Source organism: Podarcis melisellensis (assembly GCF_964234715.1).
Source record: "Podarcis melisellensis genome assembly, chromosome: 15".
Classification (NCBI taxonomy): Eukaryota; Metazoa; Chordata; class Lepidosauria; order Squamata; family Lacertidae; genus Podarcis; species Podarcis melisellensis.
This window is the reverse complement of record NC_138532.1, coordinates 32,103,936-32,120,952: the sequence shown is the minus strand read 5'-3', so window position 1 is coordinate 32,120,952 and position 17,017 is coordinate 32,103,936. Positions and strand designations below refer to the sequence as shown.

General features: G+C 47.4%; 1 protein-coding gene across 3 annotated transcripts in view; it reads right to left on the bottom strand.

The window, feature by feature from the left end:
- The window catches only part of ATP2A3 (ATPase sarcoplasmic/endoplasmic reticulum Ca2+ transporting 3), a 94,189-nt gene that overhangs the window by 52,501 nt on the left and 24,671 nt on the right, over positions 1-17,017 (bottom strand). For 2 of the 3 annotated variants that reach the window (XM_081890261.1, XM_081890262.1), the window contains exons 2-3: positions 1,850-1,867; positions 991-1,073 (exon numbers count right to left, since the gene is read on the bottom strand). In XM_081890261.1, the coding sequence (XP_081746387.1) occupies positions 991-1,073; positions 1,850-1,867 (101 nt within the window). Of the gene's footprint in view, positions 1-103; positions 189-990; positions 1,074-1,849; positions 1,868-17,017 lie in introns of those variants that run through there. The other variant, XM_081890263.1, reaches the window with a different exon arrangement.

The window sequence follows — 17,017 nt, the reverse complement described above, 5'->3', positions numbered from 1 at the left end:
AACGGAAGGACCCATGTATGCCAAAGGTGAGATATGAATGCCGTCAATAAACAATGTTGTCCATAATTATTACATTTATACATACAGGCGACTCCCCACTTACGCAGAGGTTACGTTCCCTTGCATATACGCGAAAATAGTGGAAACACTGTCTAAACCTCTGGAAACCCTTGAGAAAAACAGACTGGCATGAATGGTGGCAAATGCCCCCACAATCACTCCCTCCAAACCTTTCTCAAACTCCAACTCTCCATAGCCCTCAAAGGTTCATGGGATTTTACTTGCAAAGACTCTTGGGATTGCAAACCATTTCCCTGCTTTTTTTGCGCCGTTTTCTTTACAGTTTTCCTGCTTTTGGGGGGCCGTTTTTGCCCTTTCTTGTGCCCTTTTGCAGTTTAAATCTATTTATTCGTTTCCTGGCGCTGTGCATATATGAAGTTGTGCACAAGTTGAGTGTGTATTGGTGGGGAGTCGCCTGTACAGCAGCTTCTCTTAAAAATGGTCTATGATGCTCCCCTTCAGAGCAATCTCAGCTGGCCAGCGCCAACAAAATGGGGGTGCTGGAGATCAAGGAGGAGGCACACCCACACGTCCAGGAGGATCCCAAGAATGGCACAAATACCAAAAACAATATCTGTAGAGGGAAAAGAAGCCCTGAGGAACGAGCAGTCACAGTGGCCCCAGAAAGTAGTCTTGGGCTCAGAGACTCACTGACTTAACATCAGGAAGAAGGATTATCTGGCAGCATACAGTGGTACCTCAGGTTACATACGCTTCAGGTTACATACGCTTCAGGTTACAGACTCCGCTAACCCAGAAATAGTGCTTCAGGTTAAGAACTTTGCTTCAGGATGAGAACAGAAATTGTGCTCTGGCAGCAGCAGGAGGCCCCATTAGCTAAAGTGGTGCTTCAGGTTAAGAACAGTTTCAGGTTAAGAACGGACCTCCAGAATGAATTAAGTACTTAACCCGAGGTACCACTGTACTTACGAAGGAAACGAAGGCAGCCAAGAGGAGGATCCGAACTAGGAGGTCTTCAAACTGCTCTAATATCAGCTCCAGGAGCGATTTTCCTAGGAAGAACAATGAAAAACAAAAGCCAGAATTATCTTCAGTCCTTCAACAATGCAAACTCCTAACCACTGAGTGACTTTGCCCCACAAACCCATCTCTCTACCCCAATAATATATGTGGGTTGTGTCCAATTTACTCCAGAGTAGACTCGCTGAAATGAATGGAAGTGGCTAACTTACGTTCACTCATTTCAATGGGTCTACACTAAGCATGGTTAGCATTTGGATACAACCCTAAGGCTGTAATGTCATATCCACCAGCCTTTACTTCTGAGTAGACAAGTTTAACCTTGTGCTTCAAGGCTCTAGTCCTGTGCCAATGTACCCACCTGAGAATATACCACTGAATTCGCCTGACTTAAGGCTTGTCTACATGAACAACAGATAAAGTGGCCGTACTATTCTTGTGTCGTACTACCAATGCTGGTGGAGGAGAAGAAAGACAATATCTCTGGCACACAGAAATTTTGACTGCCAGGCTAGAATCCTCCCCCTTGACCCGCTAGATTTCTATATGCGGTGGTTGCTTATATAGATGGTTTCTGGGGACATTTTACTGCTCCCACACAGTGCATTTTGGGATGGCCAATTGTCAGGGATGATGAGAGACAACAACATCTCAAGGGGGGCCACGTTGGTATGAGCAGGAATCACAGCTCAAGAATCACCAGCCTCCCCTTCCTTCTCCTCTGGGCATCTCCTTCCTCCGCCAACCCACCCCACGTATAACAAAGCAGCTCTTCATGACCAAGCTGGATAACAGGAAGTCTGTGTACCTTCTTCAGCAGGGAGTTCTGCAGGTTTCCAGCGAAGAGCAGCCACGGACAAGAAAGAGTGGGAAAGAAAAAGGACAGTCATTGATTTGCAAAAAAACAAACAAACACACAATCCAAATCTCTCATTGTTAGATGATACATTCACATAAAGTAAAGGTAAAGGGACCCCTGACCATTAGGTCCAGTCGTGACCGACTCTGGGGTTGCGGCGCTCATCTTGCTTTATTGGCCGAGGGAGCCAGTGTACAGCTTCCGGGTCATGTGGCCAGCATGACTAAGGCGCTTCTGGCGAACCACAGCAGCGCACGGAAACGCCGTTTACCTTCCTGCCGGAGCGGTACCTATTTATCTACTTGCACTTTGATGTGCTTTCAAACTGCTAGGTTGGCAGGAGCAGGGACCGAGGCTCACCCTGTCGCGGGGATTCGAACCACTGACCTTCTGATCAGCAAGCCCTAGGCTCTGTGGTTTAACCCACAGCGCCACCCACGTCCCTCATACATTCACATAGTGTTTCCCCAACTTGAGTTTCCAGCTGTTTTTGGACTACAATTCCCATCATCCCTGGTCCTGCTAGCTAGGGATGATGGGAGTTGTAGTCCAAAAACAGCTGAAGACCCAATGCACTAGGAAACCATGCACTAGGACACATCTGAGAAGTGGATGGCCTGATGTTGGCCTGTGCACTTATGTCTTCAAAAATGTTGCATCCGTGTCTGGAGATTACGGTATATATTTTGAAGCATTTCTAAAGCACTCAACAATTTCAAAATCTCCAAGTGTTGCGCACTATACGTACAATATGAATAGGAGTTGCTGAACTGCATCAAGACATGTGCAAAGCTCGGAATAAAATCGACACTGACTGAATCTTTGCCATTTCAATGCTGTGCAAGTCTGGGTGCTCTTGAAAAGTGGGTGGGTGCCTGTTCCTCCCCTGCCCAAAAAAACACCCCACATGCCACTTCATCGCTTCTCATTCCTCTTTCCCCCATTAAACACTTCCCCCAATTCCCCCAAAGATAATCCTCCCCCTCCCCAATGTTTTCCAGAGGGAGCCTCACGGGGTGGCCTGTTTCCACAGCAACCACCGTCGTGACTCCCGCTAATGCATTTCGCAGTGCTATATGGTGCTTCAGAACATTCAAAGCACCTCACACACATTCTCTCTCGCCACAACCACTTTGTAAGGTAGGACCATAAGAATGTAAGAAGAGCCTGCAGGATCAGGCCCAGGGCCCATCCTGTTCTCACAGTAGCCAGCCAGATGCCTGAGGGGAACCCGAAAGCAGGACCTGAGCACAAGAGCAACTCTCCGCTCTTGTGTTCATCACTGCTTCTGTCTCCTTAGTAGTCATCCAAGATGCTGACCGTCACTGCCTCCTGAGGGAGGGAGTTCCATAGTTCAATTATGCACTGCATGAATGACTTTCTCAGACCCTCCATGTGCCCCTGTTTTCCAGGGACGGTCCCGGATTTACAGAAGCCATCCCGGTTTCCGATTTGATCCCAGAATGTCCCGCTTTCCCTTAGGACGTCCATATTTTTATCAGAGAAATGTTGGAGGGTATGGAGTTATGTAACTCCCGAGCTAAGAAGACTGGTAACTATACAACCCTTAGAAGACATGTGAAGGCAGCCCTGCATAGGGGAGGTTTTTTAAATGTTTAATTGTGTTTTTATATATGTTGGAAGCCACCCAGAGTGGCTGCGGCAACCCGGTCAGATGGGCAGATGGGTATAACAATAACAGATGGGCAGATGGGCAGATGGGTATAACAATAACAACAACAACAACAGCAACAACAGCACAAGCCAACAAAAACAACAAAAACAGCACACCCCTATTTTCATCAGTGAAATGTTGGAGGGTATGCTTTCTTTTATCTGTTCTGAATCTTCCACCATTCAATTTCATTGGATGTCCACAAGCCCTAGTGTTATGAGAGGAAGAAAACCCTTTTTTCTAAACTAAAAAGTCCCAAAAGGGGCAACCTTTTTGCACTGAAGAATTTTTCCACCCACTTGATAGTTTTCAGTTGCCATTTTCTGAACCTTTTCCCGAGTTTATAATATCATTTTTGAGGGGAGGTGACCAGAACTGCACACTGTTCCGTACCCTGGAACTTGGTATTTGCACATTCCATCTTACCAACAAAGGTCCGTATAGTTAAAGCTATGGTTTTCGCAGTAGTGATGTATGGAAGTGAAAGCTGGACCATAAAGAAGGCTGATCGCCAAAGAATTGATGCTTTTGAATTATGGTGCTGGAGGAGACTCTTGAGAGTCCCATGGACTGCAAGAAGATCGAACCTCTCCATTCTGAAGGAAATCAGCCCTGAGTGCTCACTGGAAGGACAGATTGTGAAGCTGAGATGCCAATACTTTGGCCACCTCATGAGAAGAGAAGACTCCCTGGAAAAGACCCTGATGTTGGGAAAGATGGAAGGCACAAGGAGAAGGGGACGACAGAGGATGAGATGGTTGGACAGTGTTCTCGAAGCTACCAGCATGAGTTTGATTAAACTGCGGGAGGCAGTGGAAGACAGGAGAGCCTGGCGTGCTCTGGTCCATGGTGTCACGAAGGGTCAGACACGACTAAACAACATGCAACAAGGTTGGCTAATCTGTGGTCTCCAGACGCCGCTGGATTACAACTCCCAACATCCCTGAAGACTGGTCAAGGTATCTGGGGTTGATGGGAGCTGGATTCTCATGACACCTCCAGGGCCCCTGATTAGCCACACCTCTCAAATGAATGTTCAGAGTGGAATTTTTGGCTATTCGCTTGATTCAGAGCTTCTCCAAATGACGCATCACAGTCCTTGGTAGCTTAAATGACTCAAAAGCATGCATTTTGATACAATAGCCAAATATCTAAAGGGCTTTCAGATGGAAGATGGAGCAAGCTTATTTTCTCCTGCTCCGGAGGACTCAAATTGTTAGAGGGTTGGACTAGATGACCCTCAGGGTCCCTTCCAACAATTCTATGATTCAGCAAGAAAATGCACATTTGTATCAATATCTGTGCACACACACACAGTATCTCAGACTGATGCAGTAACAAAGCGGCATGAAATTATAGGTTAAAAATTTGCCAAAATGAGTTGGAGTAGAAATGAACAAATGCGCCTGTCCCTGCCCATCCTCTTCAAACTATGCAGCAAATTTTTAATGCAAACAGCTGAATCATATTGGGGGAGGGGAGCCAATTCCTGGCATCCACCAAGCTGCTCATTTTTTACTCTTTTTTTACATGATTAGCATTCAGTGAATGAGTTCACAATTCATAGCAGGCTCCCGAATGACTCACTGCTGCAGACAACACCAAACCTCTTTCTGAAAAGAGGAAAGCCTGAGGAAGAGAGAGCGAGAGTGTCATCAGAGACAATTTGCAATTTCACTTTCGGTGGAAGAACGGAGCAACAATGAGCAAGGCAAGCCACACAGAAGACATTCACAGCGCCAGCGGAGGCAAATATTTGCTGTCTCCAAGCAAAGGCTGGCTCTCTAATTACAGTGGATGCTAACCCCTGGGCCAGATGTGGCCCACATATTTCTCCCTAAACAAAATGTACTTGCTCTCCGGTTTTGGCAACGACAAAAAGAAATGGAGGTAGGCATAACATCGGGGTAGCTTGGGAAAAACACAAAAATGCCATTTTGGATCACAGCTGTCCATGGAGGTGCAGGTTATTTCTGTGTCCAGGGCAGCTGTCTACCAGCTCCATCTGGTACACAGGCTGAGACCCTACCTGCCCACAGACTGTTTCACCAGAGTGGTGCATGCTCTGGTCATCTCCTGCTTGGACTACTGCAATGCGCTCTACGTGGGGCTACCTTTGAAGGTGACTCAGAAACCACAACTAATCCAGAATGCGGCAGCTAGACTGGTGACTGGGAATGGCCGCTGAGACCATTTAACACTGGTCCTGAAAGACCTGCGTTGGCTCCCAGTACATTACCGAGCACAATTCAAAGTGTTGGTGCTGACCTTTAAAGCCCTAAACGGGCTCAGCCCAGTATACCTGAAGGAGCGTCTCTACCCTCATCGTTCTGCCCGGACACTGAGGTCCAGCTCCAAGAGCCTTCTGGTGGTTTCCTCATTAGAAGTGAGGTTACAGGGAACTAGGCAGAGGGCCTTCTCGGTGGTGGCACCCACCCTGTGGAATGCCCTCCCATCAGATGTCAAGGAAATTGTCAGGGAACTGCCATCAGGGCCGGAGGGAGAGAGCAAAATCCAGAGGGATTCCAGAGAGCGTCCCGGGATTGGGAGAGGCAGCCCATCTTCTGGGGAAGAGAATCAGGATAGCACCAGTGGAGAAGGGGGGCAGATGGGGGAAGCGGCGAGGCGGTCCCATGACTCCTTGTCGGGGACCAGCGGGGAGAGTAGGGGTCCTCCGCTGCCTACGCCCTCCTTGCGCAGAAGGCTTTCGCGCAGAGAGAGTAGGAGGAGACTAGGCGTCAAAGAGCTTCTTTGCTGGAAGAAGTTTAAGAAACGCCCACTGACGGATTCTGCCAGCGATTGAGACAGTCACGGGTGAGTGGCTGTCCGGACAGAAAAGGTTCAGTCAGGCAACCCAGCCAGGTGTTTGCTTACACACGAGCAACCCCTAGAACCATTACAGAAATAAAACAACTATCTGACTTTTAGAAGACATCTGAAGGCAGCCCTGTTTAGGGAAGTTTTTAAAGTTTGATTGTGTTTTTAATATTCTGCTGGGAGCCGCCCAGAGTGGCTGGGGAAACCCAGCCAGATGAATGGGGTATAAATAAATTATTATTACAGTGGTACCTCAGGTTAAGTACTTAATTCGTTCCGGAGGTCCGTTCTTAACCTGAAGCACCACTTTAGCTAATGGGGCCTCCTACTGCCGCCGCGCCACCAGAGCACGATTTCTGTTCTTATCCTGAAGCAAAGTTCTTAACCTGAAGCACTATTTCTGGGTTAGCGGAGTGTGTAACCTGAAGCGTATGTAACCTGAGGTACCACTGTATTATTATTATTATTAGGTACAAAAAGACTGCTGGATCAGGCCAATTCTAGAGTTAGAAGGAACCCCGAGTGTCAACTAGTTGAACCCCCTGCAACAGAGGAATCATTTAGCCCAGGCATTCTCAACCTGCAGCCCTCCAGATATTTTGGCCTACAACTCCCATTATCCCTAGCTAGCAGGACCAGTGGTCAGGGATGATGGGAATTGCAGTCCCAAACATCACGAGGGCCAAAGGTTGGGGATGCCTGATTTAGCCCAACGTGGGGCTCAAACCCAAACTGTGTATCTGAAATTAAGGGTCTCATGATCTACCAACTGCCAATGGGCTATCTTGTTCTCCATAGCAGCCAGCAACATGCCTGTGGGAAACCCGGAAGCAGCATTTGAACACAAGAGCCCTCTCTCCCACTGCAATTCCAGCATCTGGAATTCAAAAGCAGTGCTGCCTCCAACTGCGGAGGCAGAGTATTTTCATTTGCAGCGACAGACCTGCATGACCCCCCTTGCTGCAAAACGTTTACATGTTGACGAATTGAAATATCTGCTAACACGATTGAAATCAGAGACATACCGTATTTTTTGCTCTATAAGACTCACTTTTTCCCTCCTAAAAAGTAAGGGGAAATGTGTGTGCGTCTTATGGAGCGAATGCAGGCTGCGCAGCTGTCCCAGAAGCCAGAACAGCAAGAGGGATTGTTGTTTTCACTGTGCAGCGATCCCTCTTGCTGTTCTGGCTTCTGAGATTCAGAATATTTTTTTTCTTGTTTTCCTCCTCCAAAAACTAGGTGCGTCTTGTGGTCTGCTGCGTCTTATAGAGCGAAAAATACGGGTAATTTATTTCCCAATGGCTGGAAATGTTTCAGATAGAGAACAGGCAGCGACCATTTGTCCAATCAATACACGACCACCGACACACGGGTCCTTTGTCGCACTAAAAATGTTACAGTAATAATTCTTTTCTAAATACAAATATTTCTCCTTTCTCAGTGTCATTTCGGAAAGACTAACACGGAAGGAACGTGGGGGAAATCGGCTGCAGGCACACACAGGTTAAGTTTCTCTAAGATTAATTGGGTCTGGGAGTCACTTAGGCAACTGGAACTCCAACTGCAGCTGGTGTTTGACTAGCGCTGACATTTCAGCCTCCGCCAAGTCAAACAAACGTCCTTTTGCAATGGGAAGACCTCATCCCGGAATCCCTCACAAGCAAATGTGTGACAGGCAGGTGATGGAGAGGATAAACATGGGCAGGGATATTTGCATTTCGTACCTGCAAAGACAGCCTGCCCAATTGCACCAGTGCAACCTGCCTAAATCAGACCGGATATATATGTTTGCATCTTGCAGGAGTCATTCTGCTCCTGTTAGCCATAAGGAGGGGGAAAAGATAAAAGCAAAACACCTTGGACACAGGAAATTCTCCTGAACCTTTCTTTCCTCCACTCCCTACTGCTCTGTGGTGCAGATTTCTCCTCGTCAGACTTTGCAGTCATAGGGATTAGAAGCTTGAGGCTTGTTAAGTTCTTTCTTTAATGAAAGAAATAAACATATCGTGGCATGGTCAATACGGGCCTAGGAACCATCTATGATGCAAAGCCATGCATGGGGGTGAGGTGTAGATAAGGAGTGCTTCATTGCACTTCCTTTGAAGGAAGACGACACCCATCACTGTATGCTTTGTAGCAGCAGGTTTTTGATGCTTTTGGTGAACTAATTGACTTTCTGCCAATTCTGATGGAGGCCGAAGTGCCTCCTCACCTCAAAAACTAATGTGCTTGGCCTTCAGATTTTGCACTTCTCCAAATGTTGCAATGGAAAAAGTACCATACGGTGGTACCTCGGGTTACATACGCTTCAAGTTACAGATTCCACTAACCCAGAAATATTACCTCGGGTTAAGAACTTTGCTTCAGGATGAGAACAGAAATCGTGCTCTGGCGGCACGGCAGCAGCGGGAGGCCCCATTAGCTAAAGTGGTGCTTCAGGTTAAGAACAGTTTCAGGTTAAGAACAGACCTCCGGAACGAATTAAGTACTTAACCTGAGGTACCACTGTAATGCATTAGAATGCTTCTTTTAAGGTAAAAGATTCAGCAATGCACACGCTAAAATAAAATACGATACCTAAAATGCAAATTTCGATGCCGAATTTGTTACTAGAAACGGCATTCTGAAGGCAAAAATTGATCAGACTTAAGAAACTGACACAGAGCAGAAATATGCATAGACAAGGGGTACCAGGAAAGCTGTTTCAGCCCAAGGGATGTTCTTCCTTCTAGACAACATTCAGGGAGACACATACATTGGTGGGAGGCGCCAGAGGTAAAAGTAGGAGGGGCTAGGAAAGCAACTTTTGCTTTTGCGCAGTAGGCGCATACTCACTCAGACACATTTATTTATTGCACATCTACCCAAGGAGCTCAAGGTGGCATAAATAGTTCTCCTCCTCACAACAACCCTGTGAGGTAGGTTTGGCTGAGAGTGAGTGAGTGGCCCAAGATCGTCTAGTGCAGTGTTTTTCAACCTTTTTTGGGAAAGGCACACTTGTTTCATGAAAAAAATCACGAAGCACACCACCATTAGAAAATGTTAAAAAATTTAACTCTGTGCCTATATTAAATATATATAAAGTAATCCTCTTGAATAGGAATCAAATAAACACAAAGAAAGTATTTTATAATTACTTTATTATGAAATAGGAAGTAAACAGAAATATGAAAAATTATAAAATACTTTATTTTTAAAACTTTCAAATTTTTCAATTTTTCCCACGGCACACCAGGCAACAGTGGCTGAAAAACACTGGTCTAGTGAGCTTGGTGGCTGAATGGGGATTCAAACCCTGGTCCACTGAATCAGAGTCCGACGCTCTAACCACTACACCAACACCACTGGCTCTCTTTCTTCTTCCAGACAAGCAAGAGACAAGCCGACTGCCTCCTCCCGCCCGTTCACAGATCTCCCCCTCCATGCCGCAAATCAAATCATAGCAGGGATAAATTGTCAAGGACAAGGAAGAGAAAATAACAACAACAGCCCTTCCCAATTGCCACCATTTTGGGGAGGTTGCCCCTGGTTGAGTGTCTCTGAAAAACGAATTGTTCTTTTCACCAGCTAAACCCCAGCCCAAACATATTAATAGGAGAGAAACCACGTCACAAAAGGAGACTGTTGTGTGTCAACCGCAGCTGACAGCTTAACACAACATGTCAGCCTGACGACTTCTCCCTCAGTTCTCAGCTCCCCGTTCCCTTTGAGGGAATTTATGGATTAAAAGTGATAATGGCAAAAATACACAGGCTGTTTTAATGTATATTTTTGCAGGAACGCAAGCCATCCAGGTTTTGGGCTTCATCAGCATCTTGTGGAAGAGGGAGGAGCGATTCCCTATGAAGAACGGTTGCAGCATTTGGGACTTTCCGGTTTAGAGAAAAGGCGAATAAAGAAGTGACATGACAAAAGGTTCTAGAACTATACAGAGCATGGAGAAAGTGGGCAGAGGAAAGGTTTTCTCCTTTTCTCGCAGTACTAGAAATTGTGGACATCCAACGAAGCTAAATGTTGGAGCGATAAAAGAAAGGGTCGAATTCATTGGGATGGCCCCAATTTATTGGATTATGACAAAGGCAGAGAAACTGCTTCCCACTCACCCTGACGACAAGAAGATCCTCCCCAATTAGGCTTACCTGGCATCTACATTAAGATCCATTTGGCATCAAATGAAAACCTGTCTGTTCTCCCCTGGCCTTCTCAAACTACATTTTTATGTATTTTTTTGTACTTGGAGCAGATTTGTTTCTGCAGGGCTTTGTTTTTGCGGCAGGAAAGTCAACTTTTTTAAAGGTTTAATCAATCTTTTTATTGTGGATTAAAACAAACTTTTCCATGAATGTTTTCATTGTGCATTGTTTGAGCCTCACAAAAGGACACTGTTGATTTGGGTGGCCCTCCAATGTTCCAAAGCAGGGATTGGTCACCTTTGGACCTCTGGATGTTGTAGCTGGCCTCCTTGGAACTGGTAGGGCAGAAGGCAGGGAAGTTAACAGTAGGTGGTGCCAGAGGCAATGACAGGCAGAGCCAGCTCACTCCAGCTTTGTCCCCATCTGTAAGGAGGTAAATGGACCCCTGGCCATTAGGTCCAGTCGTGGCCAGCTCTGGGTTGCGGCGCTCATCTCGCTTTATTGTCCGAGGGAGCCGGCATACAGCTTCCGGGTCATGTGGCCAGCCTGACTAAGCCGCTTCTGGCGAACCAGAGCAGCGCATGGAAACGCCGTTTACCTTCCTGCCGGAGCGGTACCTATTTATCTACTTGCACTTTGACGTGCTTCCGAACTGCTAGGTTGGCAGGAGCAGGGACTGAGCAACGGGAGCTCACCCACGTCACGGGGATTCGAACCGCCGACCTTCTGATTGGCAAGCCCTAGGCTCTGTGGTTTAGACCACAGCACCACCCACGTCCCTTTTCTGTAAGGAGGAGCCGGCAGTAAATCACACCATGCAAGCTGTAGTTAACTCTTTGTTGGCAAAAACATGATCTGCACATCAACTAATCTCTGTTCTACTCTTTTCATTTATTTGCACGTTCTCAGAGACTGGGGGAGTGGAGAGGAGGAGGAGCTGGTCTCAGCAGAAGGGGGAGACTCTCTGGCCTCCTCAGCAACCTTCTGACCCCCTTACTCTCCAGCCTCTGCTTCAGCCTCAGAGTCTGAACTGCACTCTGCCACAGACGCTTCCTGCTCACTAAACCTTGTTGTTCCTCCAGCCTCTGACTCCTCTTCCCCTCCATCTTCCCCCTCTCACCAGTCTGACCCAACACCTGCTATCTGGCTTTTTTTGTAAAAAATAAATAAAAAATGCTGGTGATTAAAATTTTCTACAAAAATATGGGCACTCTACAGCTGAGATATGATGGACCCTTCACAGCAGCACATATTTTCTCTTTTCCCCTCCTAAGGTTTGAATACCTCTCCTGATATACATATTTTCCTAAGGATGTCGTCACGCTGCAATTCAAACCATCTCCCAACAGGTGGCGACATGAACTGCAACACGATGGCAAACCTGGCTTTCGGAGCTGCTGAGTCTTTGCAACAGTGTTGTGGGGGGGGGCCAGAGGTGGAGGTGGGCAGTTGAGGATGTTGGGCGATCAGCCAGGTCCAGGCTGGCAGGTGGCCCAGGGCAGCCAGCGGAGATTTGGAAAGGTCTGTGTGGAGAGGGAAGGGGTGGCATTTGTGAGAGAAGTGGTCAGGGGTTCAGCCCCCTAGTATAACACAGGCACCTCCCCACTTGTGCCCAGATGCCGAAAAATAATTTAATAAACCGATTTAAATGGCCAAAAGGCACGAAAAGGGCAAAAGCAGCCCAAAAAGAGCGGGGAAACAGATAGTGATCCCTGAAGCCTATGCAACTTCAATCCCAGGAGCCTTTGCGGCCTGTGGAGAGTTGGGAGTTTAGAGAAAGAAGGGTTTATACAGGTTTTTCAGATGGTGTTCCCCACTGTATCCAATTTCACCCGGGAACATAACCCCACATAAGCTGGGAGATGCAACAAAGCAATTGCGTTGGCAGCCTAGTCAGCGCTTGCACAGCCTCCCACAATGCCCCAGGGCAGGGCTAGCGGCTTTCCAGGGCATTGTGGGGGGGTGCAGGGACGACGACTGCCACAAGAACAAAAAGGATGTGAGAATATCTGAAGGAAATTCAGCAAAGGCATCTGTTTTGGAGGGTAGGCGGGGGGAAATAATAAAAACTCGGCAGCCGAGAAAAAGGCTGATGGATTAGATGGGCCTTTGGCCTTTCATAGAATGTGAAGAAGCTCAAAGACTTCTAAACCACCAGCTCCTGACGTGCTACAGCTTTCAGGAAATCCTGGACCTTATTTGCCAGCTCACACCCAGCTGCACAGTGTTTACTTTTTTTTTTTTTTTTGCTTAACCGCCCTCCTCTTTTTCTGTTGCATTTGCAATTTTGCAGGCTCCACCCATGCGCAAGAGACAACAGCTAGCCCTGTGTGAACTCTCTGCTTCCTAGCCGAATATACGGTACGCCTAAACAAGGCTGGGATATCCCTTTCTGCCACAAATCCAGGGAACCCCTTTTGCAGCCGGGCTGGCCCAATCGGGTTCCAAGAGGGAAAGCAAAGCAAAATACCATTTCCCCTCAGCCCATGTCACAACAGACAAAAAGGCCAAAACCAGCCCAGGAGATTTCTGCCGCTACCGGTGCTAAAAACGGCAGCCAGCTTCAGGTCTCTTTCTCTTTCCCCCCCTTTTCCGCAAAGGCAGGATTCAAACAGAACAACTGAGGAGCTGTCTGCCCCCCCCCAAGTTTCAAACGCACCTCGCTCTCCTCACACTTGCGAGAGGTCCCCAAAGGTACACATTAGAAGGTCATATTCTGACCCCCTGTGACAGATTCACGGAGAGGTCTAAAATGGAGGTGGTTTTGTCCAACAGTTGCCAAAGCAAAACAGAACAGAGTGAGTTTCCAGAGAAATCCCCAAGGTGCTTTAAAAAGAAAAGGCGGGGGGGGGGGGAACGTATTTGAATTTTGAAAGAGACCCAACGGTTTTGGGGGCAAACAAAGGAAGCCAACCCAATGTAATACAGTGGTACCTCGGGTTACATACGCTTCAGGTTACAGACTCCGCTAACCCAGAAATAGTGCTTCAGGTTAAGAACTTTGCTTCAGGATGAGATCAGAAATCATGCTCCGGCAGCGTGGCAGCAGCAGGAGGCCCCATTAGCTAAAGTGGTGCTTCAGGTTAAGAACAGTTTCAGGTTAAGTTCGGACCTCCGGAACGAATTAAGTACTTAACCCGAGGTACCACTGTAAATTCAAGCAGGAGCTGAGTGCTTTTTGCTTATTTTCTCAGTACGGCACACTTCCTGTGTGGCTCTATTTATGTTCTTATTTATTCTGCATCCCCTCTTTTGTTTTTGCCACTAAACTGGTGGGAGCTCGGGAGCAGGGGCCAAAAAGGGGACACATTATCTGTCGCCCCTGCTTTGCAGGCTCAGGGGTGCTAGCTAAAAGGAACCAGAAGGCAGACTAACAAATGTTGCAAACGTTAAGCCAGCAGCAAAATCTTACGGTTGGGGAAACTGCAGCCAACCCTCCTAAAAGTTACTCACAGGAAACCACAGCAGCATATCCCGCGATATCAGGCCTGGCGCTTTTCAAACAGAGGTTTCCCTTAAGAGGTATTTTCCACCTCCGCCCTCCACAACACACACACACACACACACAATAAGTCCACACACAAACTGGACTTTTGTTTAAAGCCTGGCAAGGAAAAGTAAAACAAGGGTTGTCCCGGGAAGGTTTCCGCCGAAGCTGATAAAGTTATGACTTGCTTCCAGCTCCCTGCCCCCTTTGCCCCCACCTGTGCTGATTGTGATAAGATCTCTCTTAAGACTCCATTCTCAAGCAGCTTGTTTTTTGCAAAGGGATGCCAAGAAAACTAAAATCCCTGAGCTCCTTAGTGGAGTGAGTCTGAGCTCTGGGATAGCTATGAAGTTTCCAGTAAGGGAAATAAGTGTAAAAAGATTTGACACACACACACACACACACACAATTGCATGCAAGTCACCAGTTTACAAGCAAGATCGGCTTAGTCCAGGAATGGGCAAATCTGTCTTTTTTTATGACCCATGGCATCTTGGCATGTTTCAGCCCATCATTCTCTTCCATTTCTACACTAACCAGTAATTTTTTCTTTTAATCCTCTCATAATATGTAATTCCATACATATCTAAATGCAGATATTCTGCCCAAATACTTCCTCATGCAATATTTAAGACAGTTAGTCCAACTCCCACAATTGCAGGAATCACAGCTAAAGAATCCTTGATAGATGACCCACCTAACCTCTGTTTGAACCCCCCCCCCCAATGAAGGAGAGTCCACCACTTTGCAAGGTCATGCACTCCACTGTCAAACAGCTCTAACCTAAGGAAGTTCTTCCTAATGCTTAGTCTGAATCCCCATTCTTGCCATTGAATCAATTGAATCGGGAGCTACACTCTGGAGCAGCAGAAAACAAGCTTGCTCCATCTTCCATGTGAAAGCCCTTCAGATACTTGAAGGCAGCTCTCATATCATCTCTCAGTCTTCTCTCCTCTAGGGCTGAACATTCTCAGTTCCCTCAGCCATTCCTCCTAAGGTTTGGTTTCCAGGCCTTTTTTTATCATCTTGGTCCACCCTGTCTTCTCACCTTCCAGCTTGTTAATACCCTTCTTACGTTTTGGACTACAACTCCCATCATCCACAACCAGTATGGGTCAACGCCTGCCCCCACCCCCGGAATGGATTGATGGCCTCCTGCTCCCTTAACTGCTCTATACTATAATTATTTTGGCCCTGGGTTTTAGTGTTGTGTACAAAGGAACCCTGTTATTTTATTGCTTTCTATTTTCATTCTTGTACACTGTGCCCTGGAATCTGCTTGAATGAAGGGCACTTTGTGTGTGTGTGTGTGTGTGTGTGTGCAGAAGACACACAAACATAGGGCTGTGCCCCCGCTCACTCAGCTCACCAGCCCCCTGCCATTTTCCCCAACCCCCTAGAGCAGCGGTTCTCAACCTGTGGATCCCCAGATGTTGTTGGACTACAACTCCCATCATCCCTGAGCTCTGGCCTTGCTAGCTAGGGGTGATGGGAGTTGTAGTTCAACAACAACAGGTGACCCAAAGGTTGAGAAAGGCTGTCCTAGAGTCTAGGGCCTACACAAATGGTTACCAAAGTGGGCGATACCGTACCCCTGGGGGACAGCTGGATTACCTAGGGAGCACTAAGTTTCCAAAAGTGTCATAAAGAGCCCTTCCCCATTATTCTCCCATTAGCAACTGGCATTCACAGGTACACTGCCCCTGCACAGGGAGGCTTTATCTCAGCCATTAGACCCAAATAGCTTTCCATGAGTTTTCTCTAATCCCAATTGCGTGTTTTTTTGTTTTTTTGTTAATGTCCTATAGGAAATGAAGCAGGACTAAAGAAAACCCACGGCCCCCTTTCACGTGTTGCTGGGTTAAAACTCCCATCACCTCTAACCACTGGTCATGCTGGCTGGGCATCCAAAGTACTTCATGTCCCTCCCCATCCCTCAAAGCACAGCAGGTCTACAGAACTCCTGGTCCGTGCATGCAAGCAAGTCAGGCAGCGGAGACATTTCTAGGTGTTATCAAAATGTGCGTCTTCCTTCAAACACAATTGGGTTGTGGGGGGGGGGCACAGAAAAATTGCATCTTTGCACTGTATTCTGGGAACAGGAAGGAGCCTTGCGCTCTGATAAAAACCGCTTACACATTGACAAGCAAAAGCCGACAGAGAGACTTGTTTCCCACTCTTTTTGCTTTTTGTTTTTTTTCCAGCTCCCCGTAATCATTTTCCATTTTGTCACCTCCCAAGGTCAACAGCGGGACTAAAATAAGGAAAATGTGGTGAGCCAGTGGAGAAAGGCGGCAGCTGGGGGGGGGGTGGGGGAGAGAGAAACAGAACAGCCTCGCTTTTGTCGCCTCTCGACAACCTGCAGAGCCCTTGTAAAAGTTGCAAAGTCGGTGTTAAGCGCAGGAGCTGAGCCAGAGCCCAAGAAGCGGCAAGAGCAGCTGTACCAGGGAGGAGACTGCTGGATGAGGCCAATGGACCACCATCTCAGCATCCTGTTCCCACAGTGGCCAACCAGATGCTTGTGGGAAACCCACAAGCAGGATTCGAACACAACAGCCATCTCCCCTCCTCTGGCTGCCAGCAACTGGTATTCAGAAGCATCACTGCAAATGCAGCATATAGCCATCAATGCCGGTAATCACTTATAGCTGCATCCTCCATGAATCTGTCTTTGAGGTTGAATCCCGAAAAAACAGAAGTACTGTTTCTGAGGAGACGGGGGGGGGTAGGCAGGTGTGGGGGATTCCCTGGTCCTGAATGGAGTAACTGTGTGCAGTCTGGGAGTCATTTTGGGCTCACAGCCATCCATGGTAAAGATAAAGATAAAGGGACCCCTGACCATTAGGTCCAGTCGTGGCCAACTCTGGGGTTGCGGCGCTCATCTCACTTTATTGGAAGAGGGAGCCGGCGTACAGCTTCCAGGTCATGTGGTCAGCATGACTAAGCCGCTTCTGGCGAACCAGAGCAGCGCACAGAAACGCCATTTACCTTCCTGCTTGGAGCGG